The sequence below is a fragment of the Scyliorhinus torazame genome, chromosome 18 (assembly GCF_047496885.1).
Source record: "Scyliorhinus torazame isolate Kashiwa2021f chromosome 18, sScyTor2.1, whole genome shotgun sequence".
Lineage (NCBI taxonomy): Eukaryota > Metazoa > Chordata > Chondrichthyes > Carcharhiniformes > Scyliorhinidae > Scyliorhinus > Scyliorhinus torazame.
The window spans coordinates 75,993,232-76,020,900 of NC_092724.1; the positions used below are offsets into that span (position 1 = coordinate 75,993,232).

Below are 27,669 nucleotides of genomic sequence, written 5' to 3' on the forward strand. Positions count from 1 at the left end.
CACATGTTGCTCACCAGTACCTCACCTCACTGTGTTATTTTTCACACAAATCCAGGTGGCATTCTATGCCACTATAAGAGCATCAGAGACAAACTCAATCCTGTCCTCACCTGAGGTCCATATTGCAAAAGGGCTTGCTGGACAGTGATTGGGGAGCAGAATCATGGCAGTGTTCTTCTCGGTCTCTGTCTCAGGAGGACAGATACAAAACTGCAGCATTCTAACAGTCAGAGCATGGAGGTCATCTGACTGGGGATTGAATCGGAGATGTGTGTGTCCAATCGGCTCTGTGTCACAAGGGTCAGTGTTTTGACTCATGAGACCTTCCACAGAGCAGAATAAAATATTCTGAGCAGATGAACACACCGTCCCTTCCACCTCCTAGCCCTCTATGTCTGACTCTACCTCGTTCTCCATGTGTACCAAAGAATTGAAAAGTATTGTTGAGCAATATTCCTGTACTAAAGGGACAACGGGTGACCAAGTTCATACTTGCGAATGTGAACGGTTTACTTTTCAATATTAAAGAGAACAAAGCAGTCTGCAAATTTGGTTTAAGCTCTTCAAGCACCATTATCAGTTCTCCTTTTGATAGGAACCCCATTTATATGGTTAATGAATTTCAAGCACAACCCTTTAATGCAGCTTTTGCTAAGTGTGTGTCCTGAATCCACAAAGATAAATATTCCTATTCCATTATTCTTGTCTCACTGCCTGCAGGAACTTCTTTCCCAGTCCAGTTGTGTGTGCCCTGACACCTGGTTCATTCACACCAGAAACTCAACTTTCTCAGGCTGTCTAAGACAACTCAAAACAGGGCAAACTCCTGCAGCAATACATTTAACAGGTTGCATTGAACAAGGACATACAACAATTCATGAAAATCCCACTGCTGATCCAGGGATCAGCGGAAAACAAAAGTGTATGTTTTTGAGAAGATTTTTTCTCACTGATCACTTACCAGTGGACTGCTGCTTTCGTCTTCTTCTTCGAGCTCATCTGCCTCCTCCATTCTGCTGATATCATCATCACCATATGCAGCAGAAACTAGTCCTCCCTTCGTGCCTGGCACACAAAGAAGAGTCAAGCAATAACAGACCTGTATCCAGCCGTACTGAATCTGAGTGCGACACAGTGACAGACCTGTACCCACCGGTACTATACCCCAGTGTTATACAATAGCAGACCTATACCCACTGGTACTGTACCTCAGTGTTATTCAGTGACAGACCTGCACCCACCAGTGCTGTGTCCCAGTGTTATGCAGTGACAGATCTGTACCCACCGGTACTGTATGAGACCTGTATGAAGCAGTACTGAACCCCAGTGTTCTCGTGACAGACCTGTACCCACCAATGCTGTGCCCCAGTGTTATACAGTGACAGTCCTGTATCCACCGGTACTGTACCTCAGTGTTATACAATGACAAACCTGTATCCACCGGTACTGTACTTCAGTGGTATACAATGACAAACCTGTATCCACCGGTACTGTACTTCAGTGTTATACAATGACAGACCTGTAGGAAGCAGTACTGAACCCCAGTATTCTCATGACAGACCTGTACTCACCAGTACTGTACCCAGTGTTATACAGCCACAGACTTGTACCCTGTACTGTACCCCAGCGTTATACAGTGACAGACCTGTACCCACCAGTACTATACCCCAGTTTTGCACAATGACAGACCTTTACCCAGTACTGTGCTCTGATGGTATATTGACAGACCTGCACCCACCAGTACTGGACCCCAATGTTGTAGTGACAGACCTGTCCCCACAGTACTGTACCCCAGTGTTATAGAGACCTGTACCCACTGGTACTGTACCCATAATAAATGAAAGCAAATTTTTGTGGATTCTGGAATCTGAAACCAAAAGAGAAAATGCTGGAAAATCTCAGCAGGTCTGGCAGCATCTGTAAGGTGAGAAAAGAGCTAATGTTTTGAGTCCAGATGACCCTTTGTCAAAGCTAAAAGGCATAGAAAGTGGGAGATATTTATACTGTAGGGAGAGGGAATGAAAGATGAGTCAGAGCCACAGAAACCATGGGGAAAGAGTGCTAATGGCAGTCCCCAGAGAGAATAAAAGGCGTGAAAGGCCAAACTGCAGAGAAACTAAGATCAGATGGTAAACTGTGACAGATGTAGATGTGGGTGGGATGTAGGTAAAATGAGAAAAGGGGGGGGGGGGGGGGAGAATGGGGAAGAAAAGGTAAGCGAGGGGGGTAAGATAGGGGGAAAGAGTGGGGGAAAAATATATAAAGAAAGACAAGAAAGAAAGAAAAGTTTAAAGACAGTTAAAATGAAATGGAATGAAAACAAAGGGGTCGAGATGGGGCAGAGCTAATCATCTGAAGTTGTTGAATTCAATATTGAGACCGACATGCCTGACCGGAAGATGAGTTGCTGTTTCTCCAGTTTGCGTTGAGCTTCACTGGAATATTGCAGCAGGCCAAGGACAGTCATGTGGGCATGGGAGCAGGGTCTTGTGTTAAAATGGCAAGCAACGGGAAGGTCAGGATCCTCTATGCGCACAGACCGAAGGTGCTCAGCAAGGCGATCACTCAGTCTGCATTTGGTCTCCCGATATAGAGACCACCACATTGGGAGCAGCATATGCAAAAGACCAAATTGAAAGAGGTACAAGTGACACCAATAAAGATTATCATATAATTTACAGTGCCAAAGGAGACCATTCAGCCCATCGAGTCTGCACCGGCTCCTGGAAAGAGCACCCCACCCAAAGTCAACACCTCCACCCTATCCCCATAACCCAGTAACCCCACCCAACACCAAGGGCAATTTTGGACACTAAGGGCAATTTATCATGGCCAATCCACCTAACCTACACTTTCTCCCCGTGTCTGCGTGGGTTTCTTCCGGGTGCTTCGATTTCCTCCCACAGTCCAAAGGTATGCAGGTTAGGTGGATTGGTCATGCTAAATTGCCTTAGTGTCCAAAAAGGTTAGGTGGGGTTCCTGGGTTATGGGGATAGGGTGGAGATGTGGGCTTAGGTAGGGTTCTCTTTCCAAGGGCCAGTGCAGACTCGATGGGCCAAATGGCCTCCTTGTGCACTGTAAATTCTATGTAATTTTATGTTGAGAACAATGGTGGAGGAGCAGGAAAATAGGTAGAGAAGGCAGAATCTGCAGATAGTGGGTGTGAGTACCACGAGGTACACTTCAAGGATGCTGGCGGTGCTGGTGCTGGATAAGGCCCCTGAAATGGACAGAGTGCACAGGTCTCTGAGGCAGAAGCCTAGAGCGGGGGAGCCGCCGTGGGGGTGATCATGAGGCTCCATACATTAGTGGATAAAGAGAAGATTCTGCAGTGGGCCAGGGAGTGATGCAACTGTGAATGGGAGGGGAACAAAATCCAAATATACCAGGACATTGGATCTGAGCTGGCAAAATGGTGTGCGGAGTTCCAAAAAGCCAAGGCGGTGCTGTATCGACAGCGGAGCAGACTTGGGATGCTCTACCCAGCGAAGCTTTGGGTGATGTATGAAGGATGGGCGTACTATTTTGAGACCCCAGAAGCGGCCAATGACTTTATCAAGGAGCATAAACTGGAGGAGAACTAAACTAAACAATTCTGGGAGACTGATGTGCTGGCACTTTGAAGTAATTGGGAATACGGGTAGAGTGGGGATTGGAGGGAGGGATTTCTTTTCCTCCCATATGGAGGTTTTTCTTCTTTTTTTACTGTTTGATTGACAAAGGGTAGCAGGGGTGAAAAGTTTGAAAGGGGACAGCTGTCCCCATCCTCCCGCCTGCTGCCTGGGGCTGTGTTTTTTTTTCCTGTTTGTTTATTCTTGGGGGAGGTGATCTGATGGTTCGAGATGAGTCTTTGTTTGGGTGTGGGAGGGCGAGGTCAGCAGGGAGCCTTCTTCACAGAATGGAGAGGTGAGGGCGGGGGTGGGGGGGATCAGTGGGGGAAGCCTTTGGGTGAGAGTCGCTATGCTGGCAGGTAATGCTGGTGAATGGAAGTGAGGTGGCGGAGAAGGCAGAGAGAGGTGGCCGTGGGGGGGGGGGGGGGGGGGGGGAGGAGAAAGAGTGGGCGACGCAACGAGGCGAGGTTGGAGAAGAAACATGGTTGGTCAGCGGTGGAGAAAGAGGCCATCTTGGATGGGCCAGTTATATGAAGAAATTAACAGGGGTAGAGCCAAAAGGGGAGGATGGTGGACGATAGAGGGGAATGAATGAATGAAAATCGCTTATTGTCACAAGTAGGCTTCAAATGAAGTTACTGTGAAAAGCCCCTAGTCGCCACATTCTGCCGCCTGTTCGGGGAGGCTGGTACGGGAATTGAACCGTGCTGCTGGCCTGCCTTGGTCTGCTTTCAAAGCCAGCTATTTAGCCCTGTGCTAAACAGCCCCTAGAATGGAGGCGTAAGCTCCCGATAAGGCTGGTAACATGGAACGTGCGAGGGCTCAATGGACCAGTCAAAAGATGTCAGGTCTTTGCGCACCTCAGGAGCTTGAAAATGTAGGTGGTCTTCCTGCAGGAGATGCACCTCCGTGTGAAGGACCAGGTCAGGCTGAGGAAGGGATGGGTGGGTCAGGTTTTCCACTCGGGGCTTTATTCAAAGTCGCGCAGTGTGGCAATTATGATGAGTAAGAAAAAGGGGTTTGTGAGCGTGAAGGAAGTGAGGGACATGTGTGGGAGATACGGGATTGTGAGTGGGGTATTAGAAGGGACACCGGTGGTGTTGGTGAACGTGTATGCACCGAATTGGGATGATGTAAGTTTTATGAAGGGGTTGCTGGCAGCAATCCCGGTTATTGGCCACGCACCCGTCGATTATGGGAAGAAATTTTCATTGTGTCCTAGAGCAGAGGGTAGATAGATCGAGCCCCAGGTCAATGGGTAGGATACGAATGGCAAAGCAGCTGGGCGGGTTTAAGGAAAAGATGGGTATGGTGGACCCGTGGCGCTTCAAGAACTCAGGGGAAAGAGAGTATTCCTTTTTTCGCATGTGTAAGGGTATATTCCAGAATTGACATTTTTGTGGTGAGCCAGGAGCCAGGTGGAGGGGGCAGACACGGGGATAGTGATCTCGGACCATGCTTCCCATTGGCTGGATATTCGGCTTAGATCGGGACGGGAGCAGAGGACAGGATGGAGGCTAGATTCCAGGTTGCTGGCTGAGAGAGGGTTTTGCGACTAAGTGTGGGCTGCGATTAAAGATTACGTAGAATTGAACCAAAACAGGGAGATATCGGCGGCCACTTTTTGGGAAGCGCTAGGAGCAGTGGTCCGAGGGGAGATTATCTCGTTCAAGGCACATATAGATAGGAAAAGAAGGGAGGCATATGATCGGCTAATGAACGAGATAGTGGAGGTAAATAGGGAGTACTCGAGGGTGCCCACCATGGAGGGATCGGCGTGGAGGAAAAAAGTACAGGGGCAATTTGACAAGCTGACAATGGGGAGGGCAGTAGGAGAGCTGCGTAAGGCAAGAGGGTGCAGTACGAATACAGAGAGAAGACAAGTCGAATGTTAGCGTATCAGCTGCGGAGGCAGGCCGTGTCCAGGGAACTTTCGAAGATACGGACTGGGGCAGGGGATGTGGTGTCGGAGCCGGGCAAGATAAACGGGGCGTTTAGAGATTATTATAAGGAGCTGTACAGGGCGAACCCGGGGGGTGAAGTAGGGGACAAGGATGGTTCTTAGACAAACTGGACTTCCCACAGTTGGAGGAAGAGAAGAGGCAGGCACTAGAGGAGCCCCTGTGGCAGATATTCAACAGTATATTGGACAGTATAAGGGGTATGAAGTCGGAGAAGGCCCTGCTGCCCGATGGCTACCCAGCGGAATTTTATAAGGAGTTTGGACCTGGCAGCACATCGCTTGGGGGCGTTTCATAGAATTTACAGTGCAGAAGGAGGCTATTCAGCCCAGCGAGTCTGCACCGGCTCTTGGAAAGAGCACCCTACCCAAGATCCACACCTCCGCCCTAGCCCCATAACCCAGTAACCCCACCCAACACTAAGGGCGATTTTGGACACTAAGGGCAATTTAGAATGGCCAATCCACCTAACCTGCACATCTTTGGACTGTGGGAGGAAACCGGAGCACCCGGAGGAAACCCACGCACACACGGGGAGGATGTGCAGACTCCGCACAGACAGTGACCCAAGCCGGAATCGAACCTGGGATCTTGGAGCTGTGAAGCAATTGTGCTATCCACAATGCTACCGTGCTGCCCAGAGGCAGTTTAATGAGGCGTTGGAGAAGGGGGAGCTGCCGGAGACGATGATGCAGGCAACGATCACGTTAATACCAAAAAAGGGGAAGGACCCTTTGGAATGTGGTTCGTATAGACCCATATCGCTGTTACATACAGACCTGAAAGTGCTGGCTAAGTTGGTGGCGTGAAAGATGGAAGATTGTGTCCCGTGGATGGTTGCACAGGATCAAACAGGCTTCGTAAAGGGCAGGCAGCTTTCTAGCAATATAAGGAAGTTGTTAAATGTGATTATGACCCCCATCGGGACCTCAGGTACCAGAGGTAGTGGTGTCCATGGATGCGGAGAAGGCATTTGACCGGGTGGAGTGGCCGTACCCGTTTGAGGTCTTGGGAAGGTTTGAGCCAGGGTTTGTGGCATGGATTTGGGCCGAGATTTGTAGCATGGGTGCGCCTGTTATATGTGGCACCGAGTGCGGACCAATGACATGGGTTCACGGAACTTTGAACTACACAGGGGAACAAGGCACCATACACCACAGATGCACCATAGAAAGCATTCTTTCTGGTTGTGTCACAGCTTGTATCACAGATCCTGCTCTGCCCAAGACCACATGAAACTACAAAAGGTTGTGAATGTGGCCCAGTCCATCACGCAAACCAGCCTCCCATCCATTGACTGTCTACAATTCCCGCTGCCTAGGAAAGGCAACCAGCATAATTAAGGATCCCACACACCCTGGACATACTCTCTTCCACCTTCTTCCGTCAGGAAAAAGAGACAAAAGTTTGAGGTCATGTTCCAGCCGACTCAAGAACAGCTTCTTCCCTGCTGCCATCAGACTTTTGAATGGACTTAACTCGTATTAAGTAGATCTTTTTTCTACACCCTAGCTATGACTGTAACATTACATTCTGCAGTCTCTCCTTCCTTCCCTGTGTATGGTATGCATTATCTGCATAGCGTGTAAGAATCAATAATTTTCTCTGTATACTAATATATGTGACAATAATAAATCAAATCAAATGTCAGGGGTGCCCATTGTCGCCACTGCTGTTTGCGCAGGCTATAGAGCCTCTGGCAATGGCTCTTCGGGGGTCGGCAGAGTGGCGAGGGATTATGAGGGGACAAAGTGAACATCGGGTGTCGCTCACCAGCAGAATGAGGTCTTGACCCAGTGGCAGGGAAATCCGAGACGATGGAGAACAGGCTTTGCTGTAGGACGGAGACTCACACACTCTTCATCCTGCGCTCATCTGCTTGTCATTTAAAGGGTGATGTCATTTCATTTTCACTCCGTCTCATGCCTTTCTTTCTTTCCCCTGCTTGCATTGCTCCTCTCGCCCCGCCCCTGCTCCTCTCGCCCCGCCGCTGCTCCTCCCGCCCGTGCTTGTGCTGATCCTCTCCTCGAACCAATCAGCTGCTTCCTTTTGTCCCGCGTCACTTTCTGAGTCCTAACGTCATCTCAGGAGCTCCACCTGAGGGTATGCTGCTCTGTTCCTTTTGAAGTTTAACTCTGATGCTCAGCCCTCCGTGTCTGCCCACTGGAAGCTTATCCTGTCTTGCCACCATGATACTTTACCCTAGTATTATACAGTGACAGACCTGCACCCACCAGTGCCTTCACTGTGTTAAACAGCGACATACCAGTACTGCACTCTAGGGCTATACAGTGTCAGATCTGTATGCACCAGTAATGTATCCCAGTGTTGTACAGTGACAAATCTGTACCCACATGTACTGTACCCCAGTGTTACAAAGTGACAGACCAGTACGGTCTCCCAGTGCTACATAGTGACAGACCTGCACCCACAAGTACAGTACCCCAGTATTATACAGTGGCAGTTCTGCACCCACCAGTACTGTACCTCAGTGTTACACAGTAACAGACCTGTACCCATGAGTACTGTACCCCAGTGTTACATTGTGACAGACCTGTACGCACAAGTACTGTACCCCAGTCTTATAGAAACGGCCTGTACCCACGAGGACTGTCCCCGAAAGTTACACAGTGACAGACCTGTACCCACCAGCACTCTTCCCCATTGTTATACAGTGACAGACCTGTACCCATCAGTACTGTAACCCAGTGTTATATAGTGACAGACCTGTACCCACCAGTACTCTTCCCCAATGTTATACAGTGATGTGGAAATGCCGGCGTTGGACTGGGGTGAGCACAGTAAGAAGTCTTACAACACCAGGTTAAAGTCCAACAGGTTTGTTTCAAATCACTAACTTTCGGAGCACTGCTCCTTCCTCAGGTGCAATGTTATACAGTGACAGACCTGTACCCACCAGTACTGTACCATGTTATACAGCGACAGACGTGTCCCTATCAGAATGGTACTGGTGTTTTACAGAGACAGACCCAACACAGTATGACAGTGTTATACAGTGACAGACATGCCCAGTACTGTACCCCAGTGTTATACAGTGACAGACCTGGACCCATGAGTACTGTACCCCAGTCTTATAGCAACACCTGTACCCACGAGGACTGTACACCAATGTAAGACAGTGACAGGCCTGTCCCCACCAGTACTGTACCCCAGTCTTATAGCAACAGTCTGTAACTAGGAGGACTGTACCCCAGTGTTAGACAGTGACACACCTGTATCCACCAGTACTAGACCCCAGTGTTATACAGCGACAGAACTGTATCTATTCATAGAATTTACAGTGCAGAAGGAGGCCATTCGGCCGATCGAGTCTGCACCGGCCCTTGAAAAGAGCATTCTACCTAAGTCCACACCTCCACCCCATCACCGTAACCCATCAACCCTAGCTTATCTTTTTTGGGGGGGATACTAAGGGCAATTGTACATGACCCTGGTGAGACCACATTTTGAGTATTGTGTGCAGTTCTGGTCACCTCACTATAGGAAGGATGTGGAAGCTTTGGAAAGGGTGCAAAGGAGATTTACCAGGTTTGGAGGATAGGTCTTATGAGGAAAGGTTGAGGGAGCTAGGGCTTTTCCCTTTGGAGCGGAGGAGGATGAGAGGCGACTTAATAGAGGTTTATAAGATGAGGGGAATAGATAGAATGGACGTTCAGAGACTATTTCCTCAGGTGGATGTAGCTGTTACAAGGGGGCATAACTATAAGGTTCAGGGTGGGAGATATAGGAGGGATGTCCGAGGTAGGTTCTTTACTCGGAGAGTGGTTAGGGTGTGGAATGGACTGCCTGCTGTGATAGTGGAGTCGGACACTTTAGGAACTTTCAAGCGGTTATTGGATAGGCACATGGAGCACACCAGAATGACAGGGGGTGGGATAGCTTGATCTTGGTTTCGGACAAGGCTCGGAACAACATCAAGGGCCGAAGGGCCTGTTCTGTGCTGTACTCTTCTCTGTTCTATGTATCATGGCCAATCCACCGAACCTGCACATCTTTGGACTGTGGGTAGAAACCAGAGCACCCGGAGGAAACCCACGCAGACAGGGGGAGAATGTGCAGACTCTGCACAGACAGTGACCCTGGCGCTGTGAAGCACCAGTGCTCTAAATTTCTATTCTCTAAATTTGAGGTAGAAACCGCAGCCTGATTAGGATTCATGTTGATGCAAGACCATTGCTGATCTCCCCTGGCCGAGAGTGGTGCTGAATCCTCGATTCTCACCTGTCTCGGTGTCGGTTTCCGAGTCAGAGTCCCCGGCATAAGCAGTGAGAGTGAAGAGAACATTCCGCTTAGCGGCCATGTTGGGGCGCACTTTGTTTGCGTCACAAGCTAACATCCGGCGCATTCTTGGGAATCGGCCACGCGCAGATGTCACCGCCGGAGAGAGTTGCTCTGCGCGGTAACGTCACTGATGCCGGGTCCTGGTCTGCGCCTGCGCCAGTTGTCTGTTTGTCTGTCTGTCCGTCCGGTCCCGGGGTCCGTCCTTGCCTCCTCCCCTCTTTCTACCATGCTCACTGCGTCCCGGGACCGGGTGCGCTCGGCCCTCAGCCAGGTGTTCGGGTTCGAGTCGTTCCGGTCGCAGCGGCAGGAAAGCGCGGTCAGGGCTGTGCTGAGAGGTGAGAGATACCAGTGATGGTAAAGACCCCTGCCCCGCTTTCAGTCCACCAGAGAGATTTAGTGTTGAGTGCAGTTCTGTGGCTGTAGTACGCTGGGGGTACAGCGGTTGGGTCCAGTCTGCAACTGTAATGTTGGGGTAGAGTATTGATGTGTACAGGTCTGTCACTGTAGAACACCTGGGTACAGTACTACTGGGACAGGTCTGTCACTGTATAACACTGGGATACAGTACTGGGGCTTTGAGAGAGGGTCATTTGGACTCGAGACGTTAGCTCTTTTCTCTCCCTACAGATGCTGCCAGGCCTGCTGAGATTTTCCAGCATTTTCTCTTTTGCTTTCATATTCCAGCATCCACAATAATTTGCTTTTATTTATTATGGGTGCAGTACTGGTGAGTACAGATGTCACTGTATAACATGGGTGCAGTACTAGTTGGTACAAGTCTCACTATAACATGGGTACAGTCGTGGTGGGTACAGATCTCATTGTAAAACATGGATACAGTACTGGTGGGGACAGGTCTGTCACTGTATAACATGGGTACAGTGCTGGTGGGTACATGTCTGTTGCTGTATAATATGGGGGTGCAGTACTAGTGGGTACAAGTCTGTCACTGTTTAACACTGGGGTAAAGTATTGGTGGATAGCGGTCTGTCACTCTAATACTGGGTTATTACTGGTGGGTATAGGTCTGTCACTGTATAACACTTGGGTACAGTACTGATGGATGATACTATCCCACTGTAGAACAATGGGTTACATGACTGGTTTCAGTGACTGCCCCTGTACTTGCAACCATTTGTAGAATGTTTGGGTATTTGGCCCTTCAAGTCTGCATTGTTGTCTCTGCATGAACCATCTAATCTATTCCCAGGTTTCTTACTTTGCTTCTTTTGCTAAGAGATTTTGAAATAATGCATTCATGATTCAACACCGACCTGTTGTTGATTATTCTACCTGTTTCTGTGGAAAAACTTTCATATCTTGTGCTTTTAAACAAATTTTCCCTTGCTTTCAGTATATAGAGTCTCTCCCTATTTGCCCTTCTAATCTTCAAGATATCTTTAAATATCACTTTCCATCTATGCTGTTTCAATGAAAAAGCATATCCGACTTAAAAGGTTCAAAACTGTACAAGCAACAACTGCTTTGTAACTAAGGTCACGTACAAGTTCAAATTGACTGACATATCCAGGACAAAGTAAATGCTTTTGGTTTTTTTAAAATGCAATTTTTATAATTGTACATCTTTAGTCACCTCTGTATCTTGCACACCATGGTCCATGTGCTCCATTTAAAATCTTTGCATCCCTTTTTCAAATCCCATAATGTGTTTCTTCACTTTTTAAAAATAAATTTAGAGTATCCAATTATTTTGTTTTTCCAATTAAGGGGTAATTTTGCATGGCCAATCCACCTTTTGGGTTGTGGGGGTGAGACCCACACAGACCCGGGGAGAATGTGGAAACTCCACATGGAAAGTGAACCAGGGCCAGGATCCAACCTGGGATCTCGGTGCTGTGAGGCTGCAGTGCACTGTGCCACCATGCCGCCCAGTGTCTCTTCACTTTTTTTAACATGAAATTCTGCCCACCGAACCTGTTTTTCTATCTATCTTCTGAAGTTTATCATGATACTCATCCCAGATATCGTCATATGTTGTCTCAACAAATATCCATATTTTCTGCGTTCCGAAGCCCAGGTTTTTCACTTGTTTGGTATTAAAGAGCAATGCCCAGGCAAACCTCTGGTCAGCACCACTCTCTGCAACTTCCATGCCAAGGAAAGACTTCTATCTTTGTTCCCTGTTCCCTTGTCATTTATCCATCTGCCCACTTTTCCGTCAATATGAAAATAACTTTAACAGTAACTGTTTAGAATCCATTTTATCCTTGTCCTAGGAATTCTTTCTAAGAATTCTACAATTTTGGTCAAACACGAAACCGCCTTTTGTAAATCTGCCAGTGAACATGATTAGTTCATGCCTCTTTGAGTGTTCAGGTAAATTTGTCCCATGTTATAAATTCTCGAGCTTTCCAACGGAATAACTGTCTGATCATTTTCCTGTCTCGGGAGTCAGATTTGAAAATTCAAATATCATTGATTGGCTGCAGTGGGGCATTTCTGTCAGTGTGCTGGTGTCATTAAAGTGAGCCCAGTGACTAAAGTAAAAACCAGGTTAAAGTCCAACAGGTTTTTTTGGAATCACTAGCTTTTGCAACGCAGCTCCTTCATCAGGTGATTCCAAACAAACCTGTTGGACTTTAACCTGGTATTGTAAGATGTCTTACTGTGCTCACCCCTGTCCAATGCCGGCATCTCCACATCATGGCTTAAAATAAAAACAAACAGGCTGTGCTTGTTACCAATGTCGCATTTGTGCAGTTGTACTGTTTTATTCCATGACATCATCGCAATGCCACAGTGAACTCAATAACACTTGTCAATACAGCCACAAAATGTTTTTCTGAGAAATGTGTTGGCAAAGTTTGTTTAGAAGGTAATTTAATGGCACTGTAGGGATTCTCTGATTCTGAACTGAGAGTAGCATATGGTACCCGAAGCAATCACCCGAGTGCTCTTTCTTAGGTTTTCTGCAGAGATTGGCTGGACAAAATCATTCAGAACTGATTCAGAGATATTAAACCTTAATAATAATCTTTATATTGTCACAAGTAGGCTTACATTAACACTGCAATTAAGTTACTGTGAAATGGCTTAGATAGGGTGGATGTAGGGAAGTTGTTTCCATTAGCAGGGGAGACTAGGTCCCGGGGGCACAGCCTTAGAATAAAAGGGAGTCACTTTAGAACAGAGATGAGGAGAAATTTCTTCAGCCAGAGAGTGGTGGGTCTGTGGAATTCATTGCCACAGAGGGCGGTGGAGGCCGGGACGTTGAGTGTCTTTAAGACAGAAGTTGATAAATTCTTGATTTCTCGAGGAATTAAGGGCTATGGAGAGAGAGCGGGTAAATGGAGTTGAAATCAGCCATGATTGAATGGTGGAGTGGACTCGATGGGCCGAATGGCCTTGCGTCCACTCCTATGTCTTATGGTCTTATGGTCTTAAAATCCCCTAGTCGCCAAACTCCGGTGCCTGTTCGGATACACTGAGGGAGAATTCAGAATGTCCAATTCACCTAACAAGCATGTCTTTCGGACTTGTGGGAGGAAACCGGAGCACCCAAAGGAAACCCACACACGCATGGGGCGAACGTACAAACGCCACACAGTCACCCGATGTCAGAATCAAACCTCCCTGGCACCTTGCTGCCTTTATCCTGAGGTTAAGATGAAACCCGACCCTATTTCTCTCTCATATCAAAATTTTAATAATAAATTACAGCAAAACAATGTTTTTATTCAGGACTGCTGGCCAGAATCAGCTTTGCAATTAAGGTTGCAGACTGTGACTGCACTAGAGTCCATCAGCATTGATTTTCTGCACATGCAGAAGTGTATTGGTGGCCATCTTGTGTTGGCAGGAGGCAATGAAATAGAAAATGCTGGAAACGCTTAGCAAGTTTGAAAGTTGGTTAACAGGACCTGTCATCAGAACCAGTAACTAAACCTTTTGTCATGGTGGATTTGATCAGTGGTTCTAGTGCAACGGCTGGTTTGAGACTCGAGTTGCCTCTTTTTGCTGGACTAGAAGAGCATACAAGACTGACAAAGATCATTGCAGTCCAGCTCATTGGTACTGGAGATGAAGCACAGTTTGCTAGTTACGTACCCCAATTAATTTTCTTACTTACCGCCTCAATTGTGTCTGAACAGATCAGTCTACCCGCTGTCTGAAATGTGATTTCTCTGTTTTCCATTCATCTGTCTTCTGAACTTCAAGCATGACTCCTTTGGTGCAGCCAATTACCAATGCAGTTAAATAACTGCCCACTTTTTTCATACTTTTCTGCACTGAAGCATCCTCCAGGAGGACACCAAACATGTATGCTGAAGTTCAGATGGATAATGTCCATGGAGTTCTCAATTCTTCAAGCTCTGGTACTTTTTCAGAGAATCTTGACAGTTTGTTGATCATCGTATTCCCCATAGAGCAATTTACTAATGACATGTTACATGAGTCCTACTTTTGGACAGCTTCTAACATTTAACTCACAACACATAATGTGCGCAGCGGACTGTAATTTTCAGAATTGTCCTGCGTTCTTTAAGAATCTCTGTCTCGAATCCTTTAGTACAAGTCCTGGATACCTGACAAAATATAACTAATTCTGTTGAACATTTTCGTAGGTATCCTTGTGTTCAAACCATTGATCCTGAATTCTTAAACTTTTTCTAAGCCTTCCTAGTCTTTGATACTTGCCCTTTTGAACCACCGTGACTCTTAGACCACAGGTAAAATGTCAATCCATGTTCCCATTAATTTGTTGATATCATCAGGGCAGCACGGTGGCACAGTGGTTAGCGCTGCTGCCTCACGGCACCGAGGTCCCCAGGTTCGATATCAGCTCTGGGTCACTGTCATTGTGGAGTTTGCACATTCTCCCCGTGTTTGTGTGGGTTTCACCCCCACAACCCAAAGATGTGTAGGGTAGGTGGATTGGCCACGCTAAATTGCCCTTAATTGGAAAAAATGAATTGGGTACTCGAAATATTTTTTAAAAATTGTTGATATCATCATTTAATTTGTTGACATTCTCATCATCTTGATTGAGGCTTACAATTTGGCAGTCTGTGGGCAAAGAGCATGAGTATGGATGAATTGGATAGCTCTATCACAGGACTGACAAAGGCACAAGAGGCTGAATGGCCTCTTTTGGTGCACAATTCTATTAATTTATGTTGTTAAGTTTTTCTCCTCTCTCAAAGCCAGTGTTTTCAAGTAGTTCAGATAAAGATAAAAGTTGAATTGAGTTGGAGAAGTTGTCATGATCAAGGCTAGAGTGAATGCATTCGGCTTGCAACATATTGACAAGTCAAGTTCCTAACATGCTGCTTCCAAGTAATTTATTCACGCTTCTCCTGAAAGCAGTGCAACTCTAGAGCGGATGTTATTTGTGAGGTATAATTTCAAGAGTATGACTACATCAGGCTGTTGCTTGACGAGTTTGTGATTCAGCTCTCAAATTTCTGGCACAGAGTCAATAGGGCTGAGTTTGCCATTGTCATTTCCGGTGCCTCGGTCGATGCTGGGTGTTCTGTCCACTTTCATTCCTTTTTGTCCCATTTAGAGCGGTTGAATTCAATTAAGCGACCTGTGAGGCCATTTAAGAATCAGCCACATTGCTGTAGATCTGGAGTCACTTGTAGGTCAGACCAGGTGAGGATGGCAGGTTTCCTTCCCTAAAGCACAGGGGTGAACCAGATGAGTTGTTATGACTATCAACAGTGGTTTCATGGTCATTTAATTTCAGGACTTTTAATTCCAGATTTTTATGAGTTTGTAATTTCATCATCTACCGTGGTGGGATTCAAACCCAGGTCCCCAGAGCATTACTCTTGGTCTCTGGATTACCATCAAGGAACAATATGTCTGCGCCACTGCCTCCCTTTCAAAGCAGCTTTTATGAACTGAACCAGTGTATCTTTTTATTCAACAGTGAATTGTCCTGGGTTATAGGGGAGGATTTCAACCAGAAGACATAGGAGCTGAATTAGTCTGCTCCGCCATTTAATCATGGTTGATATTTCCTCATCTCCATTCTCCTGCCTTCTCCCCATAACCCCTGATCCCTTATTAATCAAAAACCTACCTATCTCTGTCTTAAAGACACTCAGTGATTTGGCCTCCACAGCCTTCTGCGGCAAAGAGCTCCACAGATTCACTACCCTCTGACTGAAGACATTCCTCCTCATCTCTGTTTTAAAGGATCGTCCCTTTAGTCTGAGATTGTGTCCTCTGGTTCTAGTTTTTCCAAGAAGTGGAAACATCCTCTACACACCCACTCTATCCAGGCCTCGCAGTATCCTGGAAGTTTCAATCAGACCCCCCCCTCATCCTTCTAAACTCCCAACGAGTACAGACCCAGTGTCCTCTTACTGTTCCTCATACGACACGATCTTAATTCCAGGGATTAATCCTGTGAACCTCCTCTGAACCCTTTCCAAGGCAAGCCCATCCTTCCTTACATACAGGGCCCAAAGCTGCTCTTAATACTCCAAATGGGGTCTGACCAGAGCCTTATACAGCCTCAAGTATATCCCTGGACTTGTATTCTAGCCCTCTCGACATGAATGCTAACATTGCATTTGCCTTCCTAATTGCCGACTGAACCTGCACGTTAACCTTAAGAGAATCTTGAACAAGGACTCCCAATGCCCCTGTGCTTCGGACTCCCTAAGCATTTCCTCATTTAGAAAATAGTCTATGCCTAGATTCCTCCTTCCAAAGTGCATAACCTCACACCTTCCCACATTGTATTCCATCTGCCACTTCTTTGCCCAATCTCCTAGCCCGTCCAATTCAGCACGGTAGCACAGTGGTTAGCACTGTTGCTTCACAGCTCAGGGTCCCAGGCTCGGTTCCCGGCTTGGGTCACTGTCTGTGCAGAGTTTGCACGCTTTCCCTTTGTCTGCATGGGTTTCCTCCGGGTGCTCCAGTTTCCTCCGACAAGTCCAAAAAGACGTGCTGTTAGGTGAATTGGACTTCTGAATTCTCCCTCTGTGTACCTGAACAGGCGCCGGAATGTGGCGACTCGGGGCTCTTCACAGTAACTTCATTGCAGTGTTAATGTAAGCCTACTTGTGACAATAAAGATTATTATGAAATTAGAAGTCCTTCTGCAGCCCCCCCCCCCCCCCCCCCCCCCCCCTGCTCCTCAATACTACTTGTCCCCCTACAGATCTTTGTATTATCTGGAAACTTAACAACAGCGCCTTCAGTTATTTCTTCCACATCATTAATGTATATTGTGAAAAGTTGTGGTCCCCAGCACAGTGTGGTCCCTTTTCACAGTAACTTCATTTGAAGCCTACTTGTGACAATAAGCGATTTTCATTTCATTTCACAGACCCCTGAGGCACAACCACTGGTCATTGGGTTACACCCTGAAAAAGACCCCTTTAACCCCACTTCTGCCAGTCAGCCAATCCTCTATCCATGCTAGAATTTTACCCTTTACACCATGGGCTCTTAACTTATTTAACAGTCTCCTATGCAGCACCTTGTCAAAGGCCTGGAAATCTAAATAAATCCACTGGTTCTCCTTTGTCTAACTTCCTTGTTACCTCGTCAAAGAGCTCTAACAGATTTGTCAGACATGACCTCCCCTTGACAAAGAAACAAAGAAAGGTACAGCACTGGAACAGGCCCTTCGGCCCTCCAAACCCGTACCGACCATGCTGCCCGACTAAACTACAATCTTCTACACTTCCGGGGTCCGTATCCCTCTATTCCCATCCTATTCATATATTTGTCAAGATGCCCCTTAAATGTCACTATCGTCCCTGCTTCCACCACCACCTCCGGCAGCGAGTTCCAGGCACCCACTACCCTCTGTGTAAAAAAACTTGACTCGTACATCTACTCTAAACCTTCCCCCTCGCACCTTAAACCTATGCCCCCTAGTAATTGACCTCTCTACCCTGGGGAAAAGCCTCTGACTATCCACTCTGTCTATGCCCCTCATAATTTTGTAGACCTCTATCGGGTCGCCCCTCAACCTCCGTCGTTCCAGTGAGAACAAACAGAGTTTATTCAACCGCTCCTCATAGCTAATGCCCCCCATACCAGGCAACATTCTGGTAAATCTCTTCTGCACCCTCTCTAAAGCCTCCCACATCCTTCTGGTAGTGTGGCGACCAGAATTGAACACTATACTCCAAGTGTGGCCTAACTAAGGTTCTACACAGCTGCAACATGACTTGCCAATTCTTATACTCAATGCCCCGGCCAATGAAGGCAAGCATGCCGAATGCCTTCTTGACTAACCTCTCCATTGTAGGAAGGATGTGGAAGTTTTGGAAAAGGTGCAAAGAAGATTTACCAGGATGTTGCCTGGAATGGAGAGTAGGTCTTACGAGGAGGTTGAGGGTGCTAGGCCTTTTCTCATTAGAACGGAGAAGGATGAGGGGCGACTTGATAGAGGTTTATAAGATGATCAGGGGAATAGATAGAGTAGACAGTCAGAGACTTTTTCCCCGTGTGGAACAAACCATTACAAGCGGACATAAATTTAAGGTGAAAGGTGGAAGATATAGGAGGGACATCAGCGGTAGGTTCTTTACCCAGAGAGTAGTGGGGGCATGGAATGCACTGCCTGTGGAAGTAGTTGAGTCGGAAACATGAGGGACCTTCAAGCAGCTATTGGATAGGTACATGGATTACGGTAAAATGATATAGTGTAGATTTATTTGTTCTTAAGGGCAGCACGGTAGCATTGTGGATAGCACAATTGCTTCACAGCTCCAGGGTCCCAGGTTCAAGTGGTGGACAAGGATAAGAGTGGTCCGAGGATGAATGTGCTAAATTGGGGGAAGGCTAATTATAACAATATTAGGCGGGAACTGAAGAACATAGATTGGGGGCGGATGTTTGAGGGCAAATCAACATCTGACATGTGGGAGGCTTTCAAGTGTCAGTTGAAAGGAATACAGGACCGGCATGTTCCTGTGAGGAAGAAAGATGAATACGGCAATTTTCGGGAACCTTGGATGACGAGTGATATTGTAGGCCTCGTCAAAAAGAAAAAGGAGGCATTTGTCAGGGCGAAAAGGCTGGGAACAGACGAAGCCTGTGTGGCATATAAGGAAAGTAGGAAGGAACTTAAGCAAGGAGTCAGGAGGGCTAGAAGGGGGTCACGGAAAGTCATTAGCAAATAGGGTTAAGGAAAATCCCAAGGCTTTTTACACGTACATAAAAAGCAAGAGGGTAGCCAGGGAAAGGGTTGGCCCACTGAAGGATAGGCAAGGGAATCTATGTGTGGAGCCAGAGGAAATGGGCGAGGTACTAAATGAATACTTTGCATCAGTATTCACCAAAGAGAAGGAATTGGTAGATGTTGAGTCTGGAGAAGGGGGTGTAGATAGCCTGGGTCACATTGTGATCCAAAAAGACGAGGTGTTGGGTGTCTTAAAAAATATTAAGGTAGATAAGTCCCCAGGGCCTGATGGGATCTACCCCAGAATACTGAAGGAGGCTGGAGAGGAAATTGCTGAGGCCTTGACAGAAATCTTTGGATCCTCGCTGTCTTCAGGGGATGTCCCGGAGGACTGGAGAATAGCCAATGTTGTTCCTCTGTTTAAGAAGGGTAGCAAGGATAATCCCGGGAACTACAGGCCGGTGAGCCTTACGTCAGTGGTAGGGAAATTACTGGAGAGAATTCTTAGAGACAGGATCTACTCCCATTTGGAAGCAAATGGACATATTAGTGAGAGGCAGCACGGTTTTGTGAAGGGGAGGTCGTGTCTCACTAACTTGATAGAGTTTTTCGAGGAGGTCACTAAGATGATTGATGCAGGTAGGGCAGTAGATGTTGTCTATATGGACTTCAGAAAGGCCTTTGACAAGGTCCCTCATGGTAGACTAGTACAAAAGGTGAAGTCACACGGGATCAGGGGTGAACTGGCAAGGTGGATACAGAACTGGCTAGGCCATAGAAGGCAGAGGGTAGCAATGGAGGGATGCTTTTCTAATTGGAGGGCTGTGACCAGTGGTGTTCCACAGGGATCAGTGCTGGGACCTTTGCTCTTTGTAGTGTATATATAAATGATTTGGAGGAAAATGTAACTGGTCTGATTAGTAAGTTTGCAGACGACACAAAGGTTGGTGGAATTGCGGATAGCGATGAGGACTGTCTGAGGATACAGCAGGATTTAGATTGTCTGGAGACTTGGGCGGAGAGATGGCAGATGGAGTTTAATCCGGACAAATGTGAGGTAATGCATTTTGGAAGGTCTAATGCAGGTAGGGAATATACAGTGAATGGTAGAACCCTCAAGAGTATTGAAAGTCAAAGAGATCTAGGAGTACAGGTCCACAGGTCATTGAGAGGGGCAACACAGGTGGAGAAGGTAGTCAAGAAGGCATACGGCATGCTTGCCTTCATTGGCCGGGGCATTTAGTATAAGAATTGGCAAGTCATGTTGCAGCTGTATAGAACCTTAGTTAGGCCACACTTGGAGTATAGTGTTCAATTCTGGTCGCCACACTACCAGAAGGATGTGGAGGCTTTAGAGAGGGTGCAGAAGAGATTTACCAGAATGTTGCCTGGTATGGAGGGCATAAGCTATGAGGAGCGGTTGAATAAACTCGGTTTGTTCTCACTGGAACGAAGGAGGTTGAGGGGCGACCTGATAGAGGTATACAAAATTATGAGGGGCATAGACAGAGTGGATAGTCAGAGGCTTTTCCCCAGGGTAGAGGGGTCAATTACTAGGGGGCATAGGTTTAAGGTGCGAGGGGCAAGGTTTAGAGTAGATGTACGAGGCAAGTTTTTTTACGCAGAGGGTAGTGGGTACCTGGAACTCGCTACCGGAGGAGGTAGTGGAAGCAGGGACGATAGGGACATTTAAGGGGCATCTTGACAAATATATGAATAGGATGGGAATAGAAGGATACGGACCCAGGAAGTGTAGAAGATTGTAGTTTAGTCGGGCAGTATGGTCGGCACGGGCTTGGAGGGCCGAAGGGCCTGTTCCTGTGCTGTACATTTCTTTGTTCTTTGTTCTTTGTTCGATTCCGGCTTGGGTCACTGTCTGTGCGGAGTCTGCACGTCCTCCCCGTGTCTGCGTGGGTTTCCTCCGGGTGCTCCGGTTTCCTCCCACAGTCCAAAGATGTGCAGGTTAGGTGAATTGGCCAATGATAAATTGCCCTTAATGTCCAAAATTGCCCTTGGTGTTGGGTGGAGGTGTTGAGTTTGGGTAGGGTGCTCTTTCCAAGAGCCGGTGCAGACTCAAAGGGCCGAATGGCCTCCTTCTGCACTGTAAATTCAATGATAATCTATGATTAATCTAGGACAAAGGTTCGGCACAACATCGTGGGCCGAAGGGCCTGTTCTGTGCTGTATTTTCTATGTTCTATGTTCTCCACCTGTGTTGCCCCTTTCAGAGACCTGTGCACCTGTACACCTAGATCTCTCTGACTTTCAGTACTCTTGAGGGTTCTACCATTCACTGTATATTCCCTACCTTCCAAAATGTATTACCTCACATTTGTCCGGATTAAACTCCATCTGCCATCTCTCCGCCCAAGTCTCCAAACAATCTAAATCCTGCTGTATCCTCTGACAGTCCTCATCGCTATCCGCAATTCCACCAACCTTTGTGTCGTCTGCAAACTTACTAATCAGACCAGTTACAGTTTCCTCCAAATCATTTATATATACTACAAAGAGCAAAGGTCCCAGCACTGATCCCTGCGGAACACCACTAGTCACAGCCCTCCAATTAGAAAAGCATCCTTCCATTGCTACTCTCTGCCTTCTATGGCCTAGCCAGTTCTGTATCCACCTTGCCAGCTCACCCCTGATCCCGTGTGACTTCACCTTTTGTAGTAGTCTACCATGAGGGACCCTTGTCAAAGGCCTTACTGAAGTCCATATAGACAACATCCACTGCCCTACCTGCATCAATCATCTTAGTGACCTCCTCGAAAAACTCTATCAAGTTAGTGAGACACGACCTCCCCTTCACAAAACCATGCTGCCTCTCACTAATACGTCCATTTGCTTCCAAATGGGAGTAGATCCTGTCTCTAAGAATTCTCTCCAGTAAATTCCCTACCACTGACGTAAGGCTCACCGGCCTGTAGTTCCCGGGATTATCCTTGCTACCCTTGTTAAACAAAGGAACAACATTGGCTATTCTTCAGTCCTCCGGGACATCACCTGAAGACAGTGAGAACATAAAAACTAGGAGCAGATGTAGGCCACCTGGCCCCTCGAGCCTGCTCCACCATTCAATTAGATCATGGCTGATCTTTTGTGGACTCAGCTCCACTTTCCGGCCCGAACACCATAACCCTTAATCCCTTTATTCTTCAAAAAACTATCTGCGTTTATTATAAAAACTTTTAATGAAGGAACCTCTACTGCTTCACTGGGCAAGGAATTCCATAGATTCACAACCCTTTGGGTGAAGAAGTTCCTCCTAAACTCAGTCCTTAATCTGCTTCCCCTTATTTTGAGGCTATGCCCCCTAGTTCTGCTTTCACCTGCCAGTGGAAACAACCTGCCTGCATCTATCCTATCTATTCCCTTCATAATTTTATATGTTTCTATAAGATCCCCCCATATCCTTCTAAATTCCAACGAGTACAGTCCCAGTCTACTCAACCTCTCCTTGTAATCCAACCCCTTCAACTCAGGGATTAACCTGGTGAATCTCCTCTGCACACCCTCCAATGTCAGTATGTCCTTTCTCAAGTAAGGAGACCAAAACTGAACACAATACTCCAGGTGTGGCCTCACTAACACCTTACACAATTGCAGCATAACCACCCTAGTCTTAAAATCCATCCCTCTAGCAATGAAGGACAAAATTCCATTTGTCTTCTTGATCACCTGTTGCACCTGTAAACCAACTTTTTGCGACTCATGCACGAGCACACCCAGGTCTCTCTGCACAGCAGCATGTTTTAATATTTTAACATTGAAATAATAATGTCTTGCTGCTATTCCTACCAAAATGGATAACCTCACATTTGTCAACATTGTATTCAATCTGCCAGACCCTAGCCCATTCACTTAGCCTATCCTAATCCCTCTGCAGACTTCCAGTATCCTCTGCACTTTTTGCTTTACCACTCATCTTAGTGTCGTCTGCAAACTTGGACATATTGCCCTTGGTCCCCAACTCATCTATGTAAATTGTGAACAGTTGTGGGCCCAACACTGATCCCTGAGGGACACCACTAGCTACTGATTGCCAACCAGAGAAACACCCATTAATCCCCACTCTTTGCTTTCTTTTAATTAACCAATCCTCTATCCATGCTACTACTTTCCTCTTAGTGCCATGCATCTTTATCTTATGCAGCAACCTTTTGTGTGGCACCTTGTCAAAGGCTTTCTGGAATCCAGATATACCACATCCATTGGCTCCCTGTTGTCTACCGCACTGGTAATGTCCTCAAAAAATTCCACTAAATTAGTGAGGATCCAAAGATTTCTGTCAAGGCCTCAGCAGTTTCCTCTCTAGCTTCCTTCAGTATTCTGCGGTAGATCCCATCAGGCCTTGGGGACCTATCTACGATAATATTTTTCAAGACGCCCAACACCTTGTCTTTTTGGATCTCAATGTGACCCAGGCTATCTACACACCCTTCTCGAGATTCAACATCCACCAATTCCTTCTCTTTGGTGAATACTGATGCAAAGTATTCATTTAGTACCTCGCCCATTTCCTCTGGCTCCACACATAGATTCCCTTGCCTATCCTTCAGTGGGCCAACCCTTTCCCTGGCTACCCTCTTGCTTTTTATGTACGTGTAAAAAGCCTTGGGATTTTCCTTAACCCGACTTGCCAATGACTTTTCGTGACCCCTTCTAGCCCTCCTGACTCCTTGCTTAAGTTCCTTCCTACTTTCCTTATATTCCACACAGGGTTCGTCTGTTCCCAGCCTTTTAGCCCTGACTAATGCCTCATTTTTCTTTTTGTCGAGGCCTACAATATCTCTTGTTATCCAAGGTTCCCGAAAATTGCCGTATTTATCCTTCTTCCTCACAGGAACATGCCAGTCCTGAATTCCTTTCAACTGACACTTGAAAGCCTCCCACATGTCAGATGTTGATTTGCCCTCAAACATCCGCCCCCAATCTAGGTTCTTCAGTTCCCGCCTAATATTGTTATAATTAGCCTTCCCCCAATTTAGCACATTCACCCTAGGACCACTCTTATCCTTGTCCACCAGCACTTTAAAACTTACTGAATTGTGGTCACTGTTCCCGAAATGCTCCCCTACTGAAACCTCTACCACCTGGCCGGGCTCATTTCCCAATACCAGGTCCAGTACAGCCCCTTCCCGAGTTGGACTGTCTACATATTGTTTTAAGAAGCCCTCCTGGATGCTCCTTACAAACTCTACCCCGTCTAAGCCCCTGGCACCAAGTGAGTCCCAGTCAATATTGGGGAAGTTGAAGTCTTCCATCACAACAACCCTGTTGTTTTTACTCTTTTCCAAAATCTGTCTACCTGTCTGCTCCTCGATCTCCCGCTGGCTGTTGGGAGGCCTGTAGTAAACCCCCAACATTGTGACTGCACCCTTCTTATTCCTGATCTCTACCCATATAGCCTCACTGCCCTCTGAAGTCCTTCCGTGGTACAGCTGTGATATTCTCCCGAACTAGTAGCGCAACGCCGCCACCCCTTTTACATCCCCCTCTATCCCGCCTGAAACATTTAAATCCTGGAACGTTTAGCTGCCAATCTTGCCCTTCCCTCAACCAGGTCTCTGTAATGGCAACAACATCATAGTTCCATGTACTAATCCAAGCTCTAAGTTCATCTGCCCTACCCGTAATACTTCTTGCATTAAAACATATGCACTTCAGGCCACCAGACCTGCTGTGTTCAGCAACTTCTCCCTGTCTGCTCTGCCTCAGAGCCATACTGGCCCTATTCCCCAGTTCTCCCTCAATGCTCTCACCTTCTGATCTATTGCTCCCGTGCCCACCCCCCTGCCATACTAGTTTAAACCCTCCCGTGTGACACTAGCAAACCTCGCGGCCAGGATATTTATGCCTCCTGTTTCGATGCAACCCGTCCTTATGTAGGTCGCACCTGCCCCGAAAGAGCTCCCAGTGGTCCAGATAACGGAAACCCTCCCTCCTACACCAGCTGTTTAGCCACGTGTTTAGCTGCTCTATCTCCCTATTTCTAGCCTCACTGGCACGTGGCACAGGGAGTAATCCCGAGATTACAACCCTAGAGGTCCTGTCTTTTAACTTTCTGCCTAGCTCCCTGAACTCCTGCTGCATGACCTTGTGCCCCTTCCTGCCTATGTCGTTAGTACCAATATGTACAACGACCTCTCCCTGTTTGCCCTCCCCCTTCAGGATGCCCTCTACCCGTTCGGAGACATCCTGGACCCTGGCACCAGGGAGGCAACATACCATCCTGGAGTCTCTTTCACGTCCACAGAAGCGCCTATCTGTGCCCCTGACTATAGAGTCCCCTGTGACTATTGCTCTTCTGCACTTTGACCCTCCCTTCTGAACATCAGAGCCAGCCGTGGTGCCACTGCTCTGGCTGCTGCTGTTTTCCCCTGATCGGCTATCCCCCCCAACAGTATCCAAAGGGGTATGCCTGTTCAAGAGGGGGACAACCACAGGAGATTCCAGCACTGACTGCCTGCCCTTTCTGGTGATCACCCATTTCTCTGCCTGCACCTTGGGTGTGACCACATTTATATAACTGCTATCTGTGACGCTTTCCGCCACCTGCAAACTCCTAAGTGCATCCAACTGCTGCTCCAACCGAACAATGCGGTCTGTGAGGAGCTCCAGTTGGGTGCACTTTCTGCAGATGAAGCCATCCGGGACGCTGGAAGCCTCCCGGACCTGCCACATCTCACAGTCAGAGCACTGCACCCCCTAATTGACATTGGGTCAATTAATTAGTAAATTAAATTTAAAAGTTTAAAACAAAAAGTTACTCTTAACTATATGTTTCCTAGCACTAGATTTCTACTATAAATGTGAAAGCTAAATACAGTACTCTCCGATCTCTGGCTTAGATACCCCTCTACATTATAATTAAGTAATTATGTTTAATTAGTTTACCAATGCTTAATTTTTAAAATATAGTGTAGATTCCCAACCCGCCAATCAGGTCACAGCTGTTCTGTGATGTCACTTCAGTTTCTCCACTCCCACACACAATTTGAAAAGGTAATAAAAGTAAAAATTACTTTCTTACCTTCCGAGGGTCTCAGATGCTCTCTGGTTCTCTCCCTGCAGATTAAAAGTTACAGGCCAGAAGAAAGAGAGAGAACGAAGCCGAGCTGACTCAGTCGTATTTTATCATGCACTTCCAAGTAGTCCGTGATCTCATTTTGAATAATGGATTCTAAAATCTTAGCAATGACCGAAGTTCGGCTAACCGGCCTATAATTTCCCGTCTTCTGCCTCCCTCCCTTAAACAGTGGTGTTACATTAGCCACTTTCCAGTCCTCTGGGACACTTCCTACCTCCACTAATTCCTGAAAGATCACCACTAATGCCTCCACAATCTCCTCAGCTATCTCTTTTAGAACACTGGGTGTAGTCCATCAGGTCCAGGACATTTATCCACCTTCAGACCTTTCAGTTTCCCCAGAACCTTCTCCTTAGTGATGGCCACTGCATTCACCTGTGCCCCCTGGTTCTCCTGGAGCTCTGACATCCCACTGGTGTCTTCCACCGTGAAGACTGATGCAAAGTAACTATTCAGTTCGTCTGCCATTTCTTTGTTTCCTATTATTACTTCTCGAGCCACATTTTCCAGTGGTCCAATGTCTATTTTTGCCTCTCTCTTCCCTTTTATATGTTGAAAAAAACTCTTCCAATCTTCTTTTATATAACTAGCTAGCTTGCACTCATATTTCATCTTCTCCCACCTTATTGCTTTTTTAGTTGTCCTCTGCTCACTTTTAAAGGCTTCCCAATCCTCTGGTTTCCCACTAATCCTCATCAATGTGTCTGCTTTTTCTTTTGCTTTTACGCTGTCCTTGACTTCCCTCGTCAGCCATGGATGCCTTGTCCTCCCCTTAGCATGTTTCCTCCTCCTTGGGATGAATTTCTGCTGTGTCTCCCAAATAACCCCCCAAAACCCCTACCATTGCTGTTCCACCGTCTTCACTGCTCGGCTCCTTTTCCAATCAACACTGGCCAGCTCCTCTCTCATGTCTTTGTAGTTACTCTTATTTAATTGAAATACCGTTTCATCTGAATCCAGCTTCTCCCTCTCAGAGTAAATTCTATCTCAGTGTACACAAACTATGATATGGATCACCTGAATGTAATATTGTAAATTTTTGAAATTAAAATCGCTTATTGTCACATGTAGGCTTCAAATGAAGTTACTGTCAAAAGCCCCTAGTCGCCACATTCCGCCACCTGTTCGGGGAGGCTGGTACGGGAATTGAACCGTGCTGCTGGCCTGCCTAGGTCTGCTTTCAAAGCCAGCGATTTAGCCCTGTGCTAAACCAGCACCTGCTAATTATCTTCCCAGCAAGCTGTAGATATTCTTTTGACCACATTCAAGATTGTGATCATGAGAGCTTTGGGCACTGAGAGAATTGAGGGATATGGGAATTGGGTGCTAATGGGCAGCCCGGGAGCACAGTGGTTAGCACTGTTACTTCACAGCGGCAGTGACCTGGGTTCGATTCCCGGCTTGGGTCACTGTCTGTGCGGAGTATGCCTGTTCTCCCCGTGTCTGCATGGGTTTCATCCGGGTGCTCCGGTTCAATCTTTTACCAACCATCTGTCCTGGTCCACCAACGTTGATGCTATGACCAAGAAAGCGCAACAACGCCTATACTTCCTCAGGAAACTAAAGAAATTCGGCATGTCCACATTG

The 27,669-nt window shown here is 46.9% G+C and overlaps 2 protein-coding genes across 11 annotated transcripts in view; one reads left to right on the top strand and one right to left on the bottom strand.

Moving 5' to 3' along the window:
- Positions 1 to 9,976, bottom strand: part of sap30bp (SAP30 binding protein) — a 207,549-nt gene extending 197,573 nt beyond the window's left edge. For both annotated transcript variants that reach the window (XM_072482942.1, XM_072482941.1), the window contains exons 1-2: positions 9,815 to 9,976; positions 962 to 1,065 (exon numbers count right to left, since the gene is read on the bottom strand). In XM_072482942.1, the coding sequence (XP_072339043.1) occupies positions 962 to 1,065; positions 9,815 to 9,938 (228 nt within the window). In that variant the 5' untranslated portion in view covers positions 9,939 to 9,976. The remainder of the gene's footprint in view (positions 1 to 961; positions 1,066 to 9,814) is intronic.
- recql5 (RecQ helicase-like 5) overlaps positions 9,954 to 27,669 on the top strand; it is a 270,455-nt gene continuing 252,739 nt past the window's right edge. For 2 of the 9 annotated variants that reach the window (XR_011936155.1, XR_011936156.1), the window contains exon 1: positions 9,956 to 10,209. Coding sequence is in view for 4 of the 9 variants with exons in the window: in XM_072482940.1 (XP_072339041.1) it covers positions 10,005 to 10,209 (205 nt within the window). In the remaining 5 variants the exon portion in view is untranslated. Of the gene's footprint in view, positions 10,210 to 27,669 lie in introns of all 9 variants that reach the window. The other 7 variants (XR_011936154.1, XM_072482940.1, XM_072482939.1 and 4 more) reach the window with 5 other exon arrangements.